At 36.6% G+C, this 12,986-nt stretch overlaps 1 protein-coding gene across 15 annotated transcripts in view; it reads right to left on the bottom strand.

Annotated features, from left to right (window-relative positions):
* dnc (phosphodiesterase dunce) overlaps positions 1-12,986 on the bottom strand; it is a 220,604-nt gene that overhangs the window by 43,394 nt on the left and 164,224 nt on the right. For all 15 annotated transcript variants that reach the window (XM_031973635.2, XM_031973556.2, XM_031972665.2 and 12 more), the window contains one exon: positions 11,043-11,155. In XM_031973635.2, coding sequence (XP_031829495.1) covers positions 11,043-11,155 — 113 coding nt within the window. The remainder of the gene's footprint in view (positions 1-11,042; positions 11,156-12,986) is intronic.

Raw genomic sequence — 12,986 nt, forward strand, 5'->3', positions numbered from 1 at the left:
GCGGATTCCAGACGCTGGACGTCAATTTCCGTACGTGGGGTTGTGTAAGATACTTTTCTACAAGAGCCAGACTTTACATTAGGGGAACACGACGGACGCAGAGGTGGCACAGCATCCTAAACACCGCCTATACACGTCCAGGGGCGTGTCCACGTGTTCTCTGTAAAGTCAAACGCACGTAACAGGAGAGTAAGCAGCGCAGGAGATGGCAGAGAGCTTTCATAATATTCCAGAGAAGTTTTTTAAACAATCTAAAGCATCTAACAGCGGAACATCCGAATTGAGGAGGTGGCACAAATTTTCTTTACGATCCTGTTACTTTGTGATCAAATTTAGTAACTAAGTTTAGTAGAATTTGATAACAAGGCCTTTGACAAACTTGGTGTCTAGCAACAGGAGAATATAATCGGCAAGGAGGTGGCACGTGCTCTTCAAATACGCGACAGCGGATCTTGTATTAAGATCAGGAGAGTTATGATTTTCAAATGCACTCATACCAAAGCTTTTCACAAAATGAACAATTTGTACTAGGAACTCATGAGAGCCGAGGATGTGGCGTCTTCCAGGAAACTGTAACGACTCGCACAGTCGCAGAATCCTACAAATTCGAGCTTATGTATCTTCCACGTTAGAGGAGCTGAACTGTATTGCAAAGGTTTTGTCAGTAAATGAACATTTTCTATCGGGGGAACAGGAGGACCAAGGAGGTGGCACGAATTTTACGAAACTCGGGATTACATGGCGTGACCCTTAAACCGTTGCGTACAGGTTTGTAATAAAGTGAAGACGTTGCAACAGGGGAACATGACGTCGAAGTAGGTGGCACAAGGAAACTGTATCAGGCTCGTGTAGGAAGACAGAAATGGTAGCTGCGACACGTAATAACGTGGAAGTACGTCAACGAAGATGGAGGTGTTTGGAAAGGGACGGGCATTGCGCAAAGTAACGCTGACAACAAGGGTAGCGCCTTACGTAAATCTCGATGTATTTTTATTAAACGCTACTTCCATCCACCGGTGCGTATAATAAACGGCGGATGAGCTGCCTGCCACAGGATCTAAATACACTGAAGCGCGTAATAGAACCGAGGAAGAACGTAGTCTTATGGAAACTGCCAATATTGCCAACTATAAAAGATTCTGTGTTGTTAGTACAGCAGAGTCCTTTCTGGAAATCTCGCCCTTATGGATTTTTCTGGATACGGACACTGCATTTAGAGCAATTAACGTTAAACTACTAGACGGGTGAAAATGACTCATTCCTCATTCCTTCTTGCAAATATTAAAAAGACAAATATTTTTCTGAGAAATTATTAAAGAAATTAGCTTAGTAATGCGCAAACTGAATTGTAAATCACTTAAAGTTTCAATGGATGCAGTCTTGTAATTTCTATACACAAATTTGAAAATGTCAATTTATCTGCTCGGTAGTTTTATTATTAACACCGGAACTAACAAGCACTTGAACTGACTTTTCCGAATTTCTTTATAGAACGTGTAATTCTCTATTTATTGAGATTTCGATTGGCTTGTATTTCAGTGTAGGTATCACTAAATCAGCTTCAACGATCTCTCACAGAAGCGTTTGTACCTTTCTAGTAATTATAAAAGAAGAAATCAAGAATGTTTTGGTAGTTCCAGTGTTAAGGATATTGTCAATTGCCATTTTCTTTCATTTTTAATTTAATATTTATATTAGCTGTTAAATAATTTATAAATATTGGAAATTTGTTGCAAGCGAAGTGTGACTAAAAGGTTGTGAATATTTGTAATAGGAATAATGAGAAATTAATTATCTGTGAATGTGAGTGTTGATTGAATATTGTGCTTCGGTTTTTGTGATGTTTCTCGGTAAAGACTGTTGATATTCTGGGAGTATCGATCGTAATTAGAGGGAGCAGACGGAGCAGCAATGTTGTATTGTTTAATGGAAAGATTAATAGAAACGTCAGTTGCAAGGACGGTCAGATTGAATTTCAGTAATTGCACAATTGATCGTGTCGGCGGATTGTTGCATAATAATGTCGCCTAGACGATGTCCACGGATTCGTCACAAGATTGCGACGTGATCGAAGAGTAGAACTTCGTAGTTTCGCCTCGTAATCTGTCTCGATATGATTCAATCAGTTATTTCGTCATGCAGACAAGTAAATATTACGAAAATAGCATTGCAAAGAGAATAACATAAATTATTATTGCCTCGTTGTATAGAACAATGCGATGAAAAATAAAAATTATTATTACTATCCAATCATATTGAATAATAAAAAATGAAAAACAGTTATTATCCAATTAAATTCAAAGAAAATAGAAATTATTATTATACGATTATATCCAATAATATAATACAGAATAAAAATTTGTATAATTCCATTACATCTGACACTAGAATGAAAAATTCAAATTATTATTATCCAGCTACACGAATCTCCGTCATACATCATAATAAAAGATTGAAATTATTATTATCGAATTGCATTTGGTAATGGAATGAAAGATTAATATTATCATTGTCAAAGAAATGTCGTTTCAATATCACGATCAAATCGATATCACTGTCAGGCTGTTTCAAGCGTGTCATTTTGTACGCGAGCGGAGGAAAGCGGCTAAAATGGCGGCCGCGACGCCAGGCGCCACTTGGCAAGATGCCAGTTTTATGGATTTTCAGGGGAACTTCGTCGAACATGCTCGCTTCCTTCATTTAGGTCGCCGAGAGGATAGATTGCCGCCTAATCATACGGATTCGTTTGTTTTCCGAGAATGACTGGCTGATTGGTAACGGTAGAATTTGTCATCGGTCACGAAATTTCGTTTCGAGTGGCTTCAAGTGGTTCCTGGAAGCCACTGATTACACGTAAACGATGAATAAGGAAGTATAAATAAAATACAATAAATAAAATAAATACTTCGATGTGCACAGGAGAAATATTCCTTTGCATTCCATTCGGATGTTTAATTAATATTATAATAAGATAGAATCTCATATAAATTCACGAAAATTTCTGCGATAAGAGGATTGCGTGATTTCAATTATATTTAATCAAATTCGCGGCAGGATTAAACGAAATCCTATTTGAATGGTAATTGTACAGGACGAGAGGATGGCTCAATGTTTATTTTCCATTTGCTTCCCATCATTATTGTACGACTATTGGACAATGTATACTCGAATCGAATCAGCGGCGCAGAAAACGTGAAAACACGCTGGAAATATAGAGCACGAAAATATGCTATAACAAAGGAATTAAAGGCAATGGGACACGGATCACTGGTATAATGAAAATGTTAATCCACGAAGCAAACAATCCTTCGTTAAACGAGTGAAAATTAACTTGGACTCGACATAGGTTTCCAATTTAAGAAACGCAATTATTCTAATTATTTCCGCATTGTTATGACCTCCATGTTATGACTTATATCGCTTTACAGTTTTAGAATTCGTGTATTCTCATTAAGAATTCAATTACTTTATTAAAACTGATACAAAATTCTCAGGTACACAATGAATTAAAAAATTCGACAATAGTTTTTTAATTTAGGAAATACAATTATTCTAATTATTTCCGCATCATGAGTTGACTGTACATCGCTTTACAGTTTTAATTACTTCATTAAAACCGATACAAAGTTCTCAGGTACACAATGAATGAAATTCAAAAATTAATTCGAGCCGGACTGTGAAAAATTCGGACCGCAAAAGCTCGAGCACTCCACAACAAATAAATAAATCAATCAGAAACCACGGACGTCACCGAATCTCGCGAAAGCTCCTCTCAGAGGAAACAAACCAGACGCAAGAATTTCCGAAATCCCATTCCGCGAAGGAATCCGTGGAGCCTGGCTCTCGGCCATGATTCCCGGTACAACAAACGAAAGAAAGGCTTTCGCCGGCATTCCCGTCGGCAGGCAACCCCGCTGCGACCGCGAAAACCACTCGGACCGTCGCTGGGTATCGCTTGAAAAGGAAAACGCGGACGCTATCGATCGACATCCGGGCCGATTCGACGAGAAAATTCGATTGCCGGTCACACGGAGCGAACCGGGATGGTTCTCGAGCACAGTGAATTGTTCACAGAAAGAAGTCACGACAGCAACGATTGGAAACAGCTGTGACAGCGGTGTCGGTTCTTGAAACAGACACGAAGCACCGAAATAAGTGATAACTAGACTGCGGATGTTTATGCGAATGCATATTTTCAGAGAAAACACGGCGCTGCTCGCTTAACACGTTGTGTACCGGCTAATTTTCAGAAAACTGAACTGTGATGGCAATTTTCACTGAGATCAACTTATATCATTATACAGAGAAAAACTCAGATATCATATTGTTATGTAATGTATTTTAAATAGATAATCAATTCGAATTAAATTTTGTATTTTCTTCAATGCTCTGGTAATTAGCGAAGTTGCATAGCTAAGTGTCTTAAACTGGATTTTTGAATTCTCAGGTGAGCATTTGATGCTCGTATTCTTTCGAATGTTAATGATTGTTGATTTAGTTGATTTATTGATCAGAGTAGTCGATTGAATTAAGGAATTTATTAAAGTATCTAGGAAGGTAGAATTTTTTGGTTAATTTAGAGTGTGGTGTTGTTTAAGATTTTTTAAGTGGTTTGTATGGAATGGGAGCTTCAGTAGTATAGGTTTGCATTATTCAGACAGTGGATAATGTGGTTAGTAAAGGTCAGTAATAGTTTGAGTTTTATGTGGAGTTTAGTATCTTTGTACAGTGAATCAGGTAGTTTAATAAGATTATTGGGTTAGAAAGTGCACAGTTGATGAACTTATTAATTATCATTTTACTGTGGAATGGAGTAAATTATTCTTGAACAAAGATTTCATCATAGAAATGTTGAAAGTATCAAAAACAAAACTTAATTCTTATCTTCAGATTATTAGATCATTTTGAATACCAATAATTACTACCACAATATTATAACAACAAACACAATGACTAACGCAGTATTACTTAATTAAACAAAATTATCTTCAGTACTTCCCATCAATTACCCAAACAAAACAACAAAAAATTCCAAACAAAATTATTGAAAAATTTCATCTTCAATACTTCACTTACCCTATTGACTAAACAAATATTAAATTAACAATTGTACGTACAGTCACAATACTCTATTACTAACCAGTAACATCGATACTTCATAAAACAATACGAAACAATGGAAAACAATTATAAAAAGGAATCCAACAACACCCAGAAATACACGAATGCTTCTTAAAATAATATTGGCTGGTGTTCTTCCTCCAAAAAAATATCGTTCAGAAATAGAAGATCGCCTTGGAATCAATCTCCATCACGCGAATTCGAAAATTGCCAAGTTCCTGTCTCCGGCGTTTTTAGAACGCGTTAAGATGATCGGAATCGTCGCGGGGACGCGCGGTTCGGCCGGTTCCAGCGAAAACGAACGAGTTCCTCGCGTGACTCAAGGGCCGCCCTTGTCTGTTCCGGCTTTTTCGCCGGAAAAATCGATAGTTTGAATTAATTGACCTACATCGGGCGCCGAGGACTCGCGACCTCATCATTAGGCACGTTGCGAGCGAACCGATATGCAGGTCGCTGCTACACGTGGACGAACTATGAATACCGTGGCGGCGAGCAGGTGGCAGAACAACGCGAATTTATTTATAACGCCTCGGCCAGCCGTTCAACCGTGCTCTTAAACGTTCGACGCACTGATTCAATTAAACGGAAACAATAGATCTGCCTGAGGCGTAGAACCGATTGACAGTAAATCTGCCGAGCAATTTGAGTCCCTTATTAACAATTTATTATTATTGTATTTATTATCATTATTGTTAACGACTTATTCACAATTTACAATTATTTACCGACTTGTCTACAATTTATAATTATTCACCGACTCGTTTACAATTTTTTGTACAGATTAGACCGTTTTCTTGGGATTCTAAGGGTTTCCTAGTTTCAGGTTTGTGCAAATATTAAAATTTAATTAAAAATCTTTGTAAATAGGAGTGTGGTAATGTTAAATCTGTTAATGTTATGTTGGTTGAAAAGACTGCAACGGAATAATAAATTTAAAGCTGAACACATGAGAATTCTTAATTAAAAGTTTCGAATAATATTGAAAGCCTCGTCAAGAATTAATAGAATTATTAATTCATCAGAATTTTCAATCAGGAATTTAATATTAATCAAAGTCTCATGAAAGATTAATGGAATTATTATTTCATTATGACTTTACTGAGCAATATAATTGTTGCAATTAGCTTTTATTCGTTAAACTTGGTGGATCTAAGAGAATCCACGAAAACGAAGATTCGGGATATAAATTTTATAAAATTTTTTAAATAAATTTTCCAAAATGCACGCAATCGTTTTATTTAATCTGTTCTCTATTAAAAATATTCCAATCGTACTATCAAAAGTAGAAATTAAGAAAGAAAGTAATTAGAAATATTCAATTTCGAGGATATTTTTTCGAGATATAAACTCTCGTATATTTCCATGATCGTTGACGCAAGCTAGGAAATGAAATCAATTTTTTCCGGTGCTGGAATTCCATTTTCACGGAGACGACATTACTAATTAGCGGATCGGCAATCAGCAGATTCAAGCTGCCCACGCGTTTCTCTTCAATTAAGCCTGCGAAATGCAGGATTAACGTTTCTGGTATATCGCGCCTGTGCACAATCGATATTCCCTTGAATCTCTGCCAATTCAATAGTCGAGCCGCGGAACGACCGACTCGCGTGAAACATTTTGCGAAATTACACGAAATGTTTTGCAACAGGCAGACAATTCTGCTTCGCCGATGATCATTTGATTCTTATTGCATTCCGAGTCGCGTGCTTCGTCAAATCTTCAATCTACATCGCGATCCATTCATCAGAAATTGAAATTTCAACACTCTCATTTCCCAAATAATCTAATTACATGTTGCTTCTATATTTCAACTCAATTTCAAATCAGAGAACTTAAAACGAGATCTAATCCAACGAAAGTAAGAAATATTTTGCTTCATATTGCACTTGTATTATTAATTACTATAGATTCATACTTCAATTCAATCTCCAATATCACAGTGAAAAATAAGCAAGCAACAAAAGCAATAAACATTATAATAACGAATTTCCCAGTCAACTTCCAACAACCAATATCCATCAACCACCTTCAACCAGGAGAAATCTCCATCTTCGCGCAACGGCGGAGTAAAACAGGGGAAAAATGCAAAACTCTCGGTCCAGCTCCGATCTCTCTTCATCTTCCTTCAAAAAACGATTTCCCGCTGATCCCAGGATATTACCATAAAAACCTCCCAACCCGAATTCCTCGGGCAACCGCGTAAGAGCTTCGGAAATCGTTTACGAGGGCGTTAGATTGAAAACCGCCGGATCGAAGTTCAAGTCCGGTGGCGGGTTTCAAAGTCCGCGGCGGGCAGAATCCCCCAGACGGCCTTGGGAACGATTAATCAGCCCCGGCGAGGCATTATCAATCGCCTTGACCGTGAAGCCCGACGTTTACGCAACGGTTCCGCTGTTTTCGCGGGTCAAAGTCGACCGGTAAACTGGCTAGCCCGCGGAAAGTTTCTATTTTCTGTCCGAACGGCCGGTTCGCGGAACGAAAACAGGCCGTAAACATTCCTCCGTCGAAGCATATAAATAAACCGAGGCAAACAAATGCCGGGCGTTTAAACAATGCGCCCGAATCTGCCGCACAAATCGATTCAACGGCCACCCGGCCGATTATAAATTCCGCCTTGGCCTTAGGCGACCGTCCCGAAGTGCCTCGTGATTTTTGGAACTCCGCTCGAGACTACTGGGCGACTTGCAGACGAGTTTTGCGTGAAAACGATGGGAAAGGAATTTGAATTTTAAATTCGCGCGCAAAAAGTGGCGGAAAGTTCGAATTAAGAATAGGTTTTGAGATATGTTCGGAGAGATGTGAGGATTACGTGTGTTTTGGTTTGTTCTTGGCGGAACTTTTTGCCAGAGAATGTGAAAGAGTGGTTTGAAATAGGAATATTAGGGAGAGATAATTTAAAGGAAGTTGATTTAAATTTTAAACATTCGCGAGCAAAAAGTGGCGGGAAGTTTGACTTTTCTGGGTATGATTGAAGAGAATTGGTTAAATTTTGATTTGATTTTGAACGGAAATGGTGAAAGGTGAAGCGAAAGGAAGGTTGAAATTGTACAAGTAAGTGATCAGCGAGTCACGTGATCGGGTGAAGATGATAAAAAACGACCTGCCTTGACCCGGCACGTGACAGCCGCGAAAATCGCGGTTATTTTGAACTGTCGAAGAGATCGTCGGTGAAATATCGTTTCCTAGAAGAGGATGTTCGAGGCTGCCCGGTCAAAAATCTGCCAGGTTTTCCAAGAATCCGCGAGGCTGCCCGCAGCTATAAATCGACGGTCTCCGGCTATCGATCCTGTCGAGGTCGATTTCCCCTTGTGCGAAAGTTGTTCGAATGTTTATCCCGTTTTCTGGGCGGAGAACCAAATGGAAAAAATATCTCGAAAAAATCATCCAATTAATATGGTACAAGCGGACAATTTCTTTGAAAATTTTGCGTTGCAAAATTAAATGTAGGATAGTTATAATATTCTATTTTAATGTGTTCAATTTATTAATATGTAATATATACAAAAAGAGAAATCGAACCAAAAATTCTTTATTCATTTAGTTTCTAAGGAATACTTTTATTTATTTTCTAATGATTATTTCTATTATTTATTTATTTATTTTCTACTGATTATTTCTATTATTTATTTATTTTCCACTGATTATTTCTATTATTTATTTATTTATTTATTTTCTACTGATTATTTCTATTATCTATTTATTTATTTTCTAATCATTTCTGTATATTATTTATCATTATTACTTATTCTAGAGAAAGGAACACCAGATTTCGAAGTTTTATTTAAAGAAATACCAATGAGGGTATTTGAAAGCACCTTGGACTAGTTGGTAGAAATATTTTCTAAATTTTGCCGAAGGAATTTAGACTTCCTTGAAGAAACTAGAAAACGTCACATGACGTTAAATCAAGATTTCTCGGTAGCCAAGGTCTAGGTGGCAAACTGCCATCGTCTATTACCTAATTCGACGGATTTTTTTTATCGGAAGAAGCTGCATTCCAATAATCTCAATTTCCATCTAATTCTTTTTTACTAAATCATTCGAACTACCTATTTTATATCTTCTACAATTTCAAGTTTAACACTTCTCACTCGAGAGACACCTTTAAGCCATTTAACCCATCGCAGCAATATAAAAATTCAATATTAAATTACGCACAACGTATCAAAACGTCGAAATAAAATAATTCTGTCCCTTAATTTATATAAAATATTCCTTTATGTCAGTTACAACAAATATTCCCCGTATTTCGTCGGAAAATAACGAACATTCCTAGTGGAAAATATTAACGAGTGCAATGGGTTAATATTCTGTGTTTTAACGAGTATTTTCTTTCCACATTTTCATCGCGAAACGAGCTCCAGTAATTTTATGTAATTCTGTCAGCTGCACGTGTAGACTCGCCAATCACGAGTCTGACGTTTTTTCAGATATTTGCTCGGGAATGTCACTCGAACCGTGACGTATCTTCCGGTCGGAATTATCTACGATGACGTAGAATTGCAACAGCGGCGATGATACAATATTTATCTTAAAATCGCGCGACAAATTAATCGCAACGATAATCCACTCGACGATAAATATTCATAGGTCTGGGAAAAGAAGTCCGGTGATCGATCCATCGAAACTGGGACGTCAGCGAAGAATTATTTAAAAAATGTACACACCGAAAATTTCATAGCCACCGGTGTCAGTTTTGTATGGTACACCGTATATAATTTTGAAACAGCATTCAAAATTGTTGTTCCTATTTCCATTGGAAGTTTCCTGCAGCTAATGACGCACAGAGTTGTCTGGAACTCCGTGTTCCCGGAGCTAACTAGTTCGTTTCACTTTTTTGCGCCAGTTTTGCTCCAACGAACCGATGGCTGTGAAGTTTCTTGCAGGAATCATTGAATTTAATTAAAATATGAAGGAGAAATGTGATAGAATATAAAATTGTTGGAGTCTGCATTTCAGTTTGTGAAATATCTCGCGAGAGAAGAGAAAGCTGGGAGGCCAGTCTTAGAATTTAGTAAATTTCGAAATTGGAAATCTTGGGACTTTGATAAACGAAAAATTTTGAAACTAGAAACCTTAGAGCTCCATCGAATTTGAAACAAATTTGGAAGTTAGAAGTGTTAGGACTTAAATTAAAAACTTCGGACGTTTTGAAATTAGAAATCTTAGAACTTCGATAAATTGAAAATTTAACTATTGTGTAATTGGAGATCTTATAACTTTAATAAACGAACGATTTAAAAATTTTTTAGATTAGATATCTCAGAGCTCCAACTGTAAAATTTACTAAATATTGAAATTACAAATTTTACTTGCCACGAGTTAAAGTAAATCTAGACAAAGTACGAAATTTTTACAATAGAATTTTGTATAACATCGATAATTCATAATATTAATACCCTAAAAATCAAACATTAATAATTAATAATTCTTTCCAACAATCTTCCTTTTCTATAAAATTTCCTTTTCCATCAAATTTCTTTATTTATCGAAGCTTGTCCATCAAATCGCCTTTTCCAGCGAACAACGAAACGTCAAAGTATCCCACACGGCTAAAACCATACAAAATACCATAGGCCAAGAGGTTAATCGATCCATCTCTGAAACCATCTAGCCGAAGCTCAAAAGCCCCAGGCTCTATGCACCAAAAGCGACAGCCCGTGACGCAGCGGATGACTTCGAGCGAGCCTCCACTCGCTTTCCCACGCTTTCCTGGCATCAATCTTCCCTAAACACTTCATCTTCGAGTGCTATTAACCACGCCCCACCCCGGTCCGACATAAGCCTCCTCGAAAGATCGCCTAGAAACGTTGAACCGGTCTTCCCGCGAACTATTCACGGGAAAACGAGCGTGGGCGCAGGACAAAAAGAAGAAACGACGGAGGAAAATGAGCATAAACGTTGCGACGTGCGGAACTTACCTTCAGGGAGGCCATGTCGGACACAGATCGATGCGTCTGAATGGTTTCCAACTGGTCTAAGCACCAGTCCAGCTCCTCTATCGTCTCCACGGCTAGCTTCTGGTAGTTTTCTTCTGGAAAACGAAAGAAAATTGGGGTGTTAGAATTGTGCTTCGGGCTATTCGTTGAAAAATGAATGGGGTTAGGGGATGTTCTGATGATGGGGATGATTTTCCTCAGATTAGTGAATCTTGAAATTGAAAGTTTGACAATTTTGAGATGTTGAAATTTGGAAGTTTTGGGGTTTTGAAGTTTGGAAGCTTTGAAGTTTTGAAATTTGGAAATTTAGAAGTTTTGAAGTTCTGATGTTTTGAAATTTAGAAGCTTTGTAATTTTGATGTTTTGAAATTTGGGAGCTTTGAAATTTGGAAGTCTTGAAGTTCTGATGTTTTGAAATTTTGAAGCTTTGAAGTTCTGATGTTTCAAGGTTTGGAAGCTCCGAAGTTTTAATGTTTTGAGGTTTGGAAGCTTTGAAGTTCTGATATTTGAAAGTTTGGAAGCGTTGAAGCTTTGAAGTTTTGAAATTTGAAAATTTGGATGTTTTGAGATACGAAAATCTGGAAATCCTGAAATTTTGGAGCTTCAAAATTGTAATTAATCGAAGCCATAGAGTTCCGAATCACAGATAATTTTGCTCTCCTCACTAACAAGTTACAGAAATAATAATAAAAATTCAGTTCACTTATAAAAAGCTACAAAAATCTATAGTTCAGAAACTCTATTAATTCTATTACATATATTGTAGTATTACACAATAATATCATTTCAAATATCAAAATATCCAACATCGTTATCTACTAATCCATAATGTCATTAGCTCCAACAGACATCTATACAATAAAAAATTCAATAACTTGATAAAATAAAGATCTATGGATGGAAAAAAAGATTCCCGGCTGACTTGTATCGTTTCTGGAAGTGCGCGTAGCTTATTAATCGCGTAATAAGGGTTCTGGAGGATCAGCGACGAGATTTCAAAAGGAAACGAGTATCATTCTGCAAGAGAATCATGCGAGATACGAGGGCGGACGCGTTAATTGAATCTCCGGCACCGTGGAACGGAGGAAAAGATCCCAAGGTAATCTTTACAGAACTCTAGGAAAGGATGATGGCGCTAACAGAATATTTTTGCGCTCCGGGCGACGTCGGATGATTTGTTTAAATGGAAACCTTGCGTGAAAGTTGTCCAGAATTCGCTGGGATCAGATATAAGTAACCTCTGATCTTTTTTAAGCCGGCAAATTAAAAATGCGAGGCTTGATAATTTTAACAATCAGAGTTCCTTTTCATTAAATCTCGCAGAAAATTCGCAGATTGTTAACGGCAATATTAAAATTTCACTTTAAAAGAAATATTAGAAATTGAAGTAATGATAAGAAGAAATTAATAATGTTGATATAGCAACTTAGCAGAGAAATTAATGTAATGGTAACAAAAAGAAAATTAAATAATACATTAGTAATAAATAGAAAAAGAAATTTTAATTACTATATTAATAATGTTATTGGAACTCGGAAACTAAATTGGAAAATATAATAATACAACAAAAAAGTAGAAATTATAATTGGAAAATTAATAACGTTGGTATGGTAACTTAAAAGAAAAATTAAATAACACTGGAAATTTGAATTCCTATATTAATAATGTTATTGGAACTCGTAAAATAAATTAAAAATATAATAATAAGAAAAGAAGTAGAAATTATAATTGGAAAATTAATAAGGTCGACACGGTAACTTAAAAGAAAAATTAAATAATACACTGGTAACAGATAGAAAAAGAAATTTAAATTTCTATATTAATAATGTTATTGCAACTTCGAAGTGAAATTAAAAAATAGAATAATAACACCAAGAAAATGCGAAGGAAATTAAAATTCAATGATTATTACTGTTAAGTAATTGC

This window comes from Nomia melanderi, chromosome 2, assembly GCF_051020985.1.
Source record: "Nomia melanderi isolate GNS246 chromosome 2, iyNomMela1, whole genome shotgun sequence".
In the NCBI taxonomy this organism is placed as follows: domain Eukaryota; kingdom Metazoa; phylum Arthropoda; class Insecta; order Hymenoptera; family Halictidae; genus Nomia; species Nomia melanderi.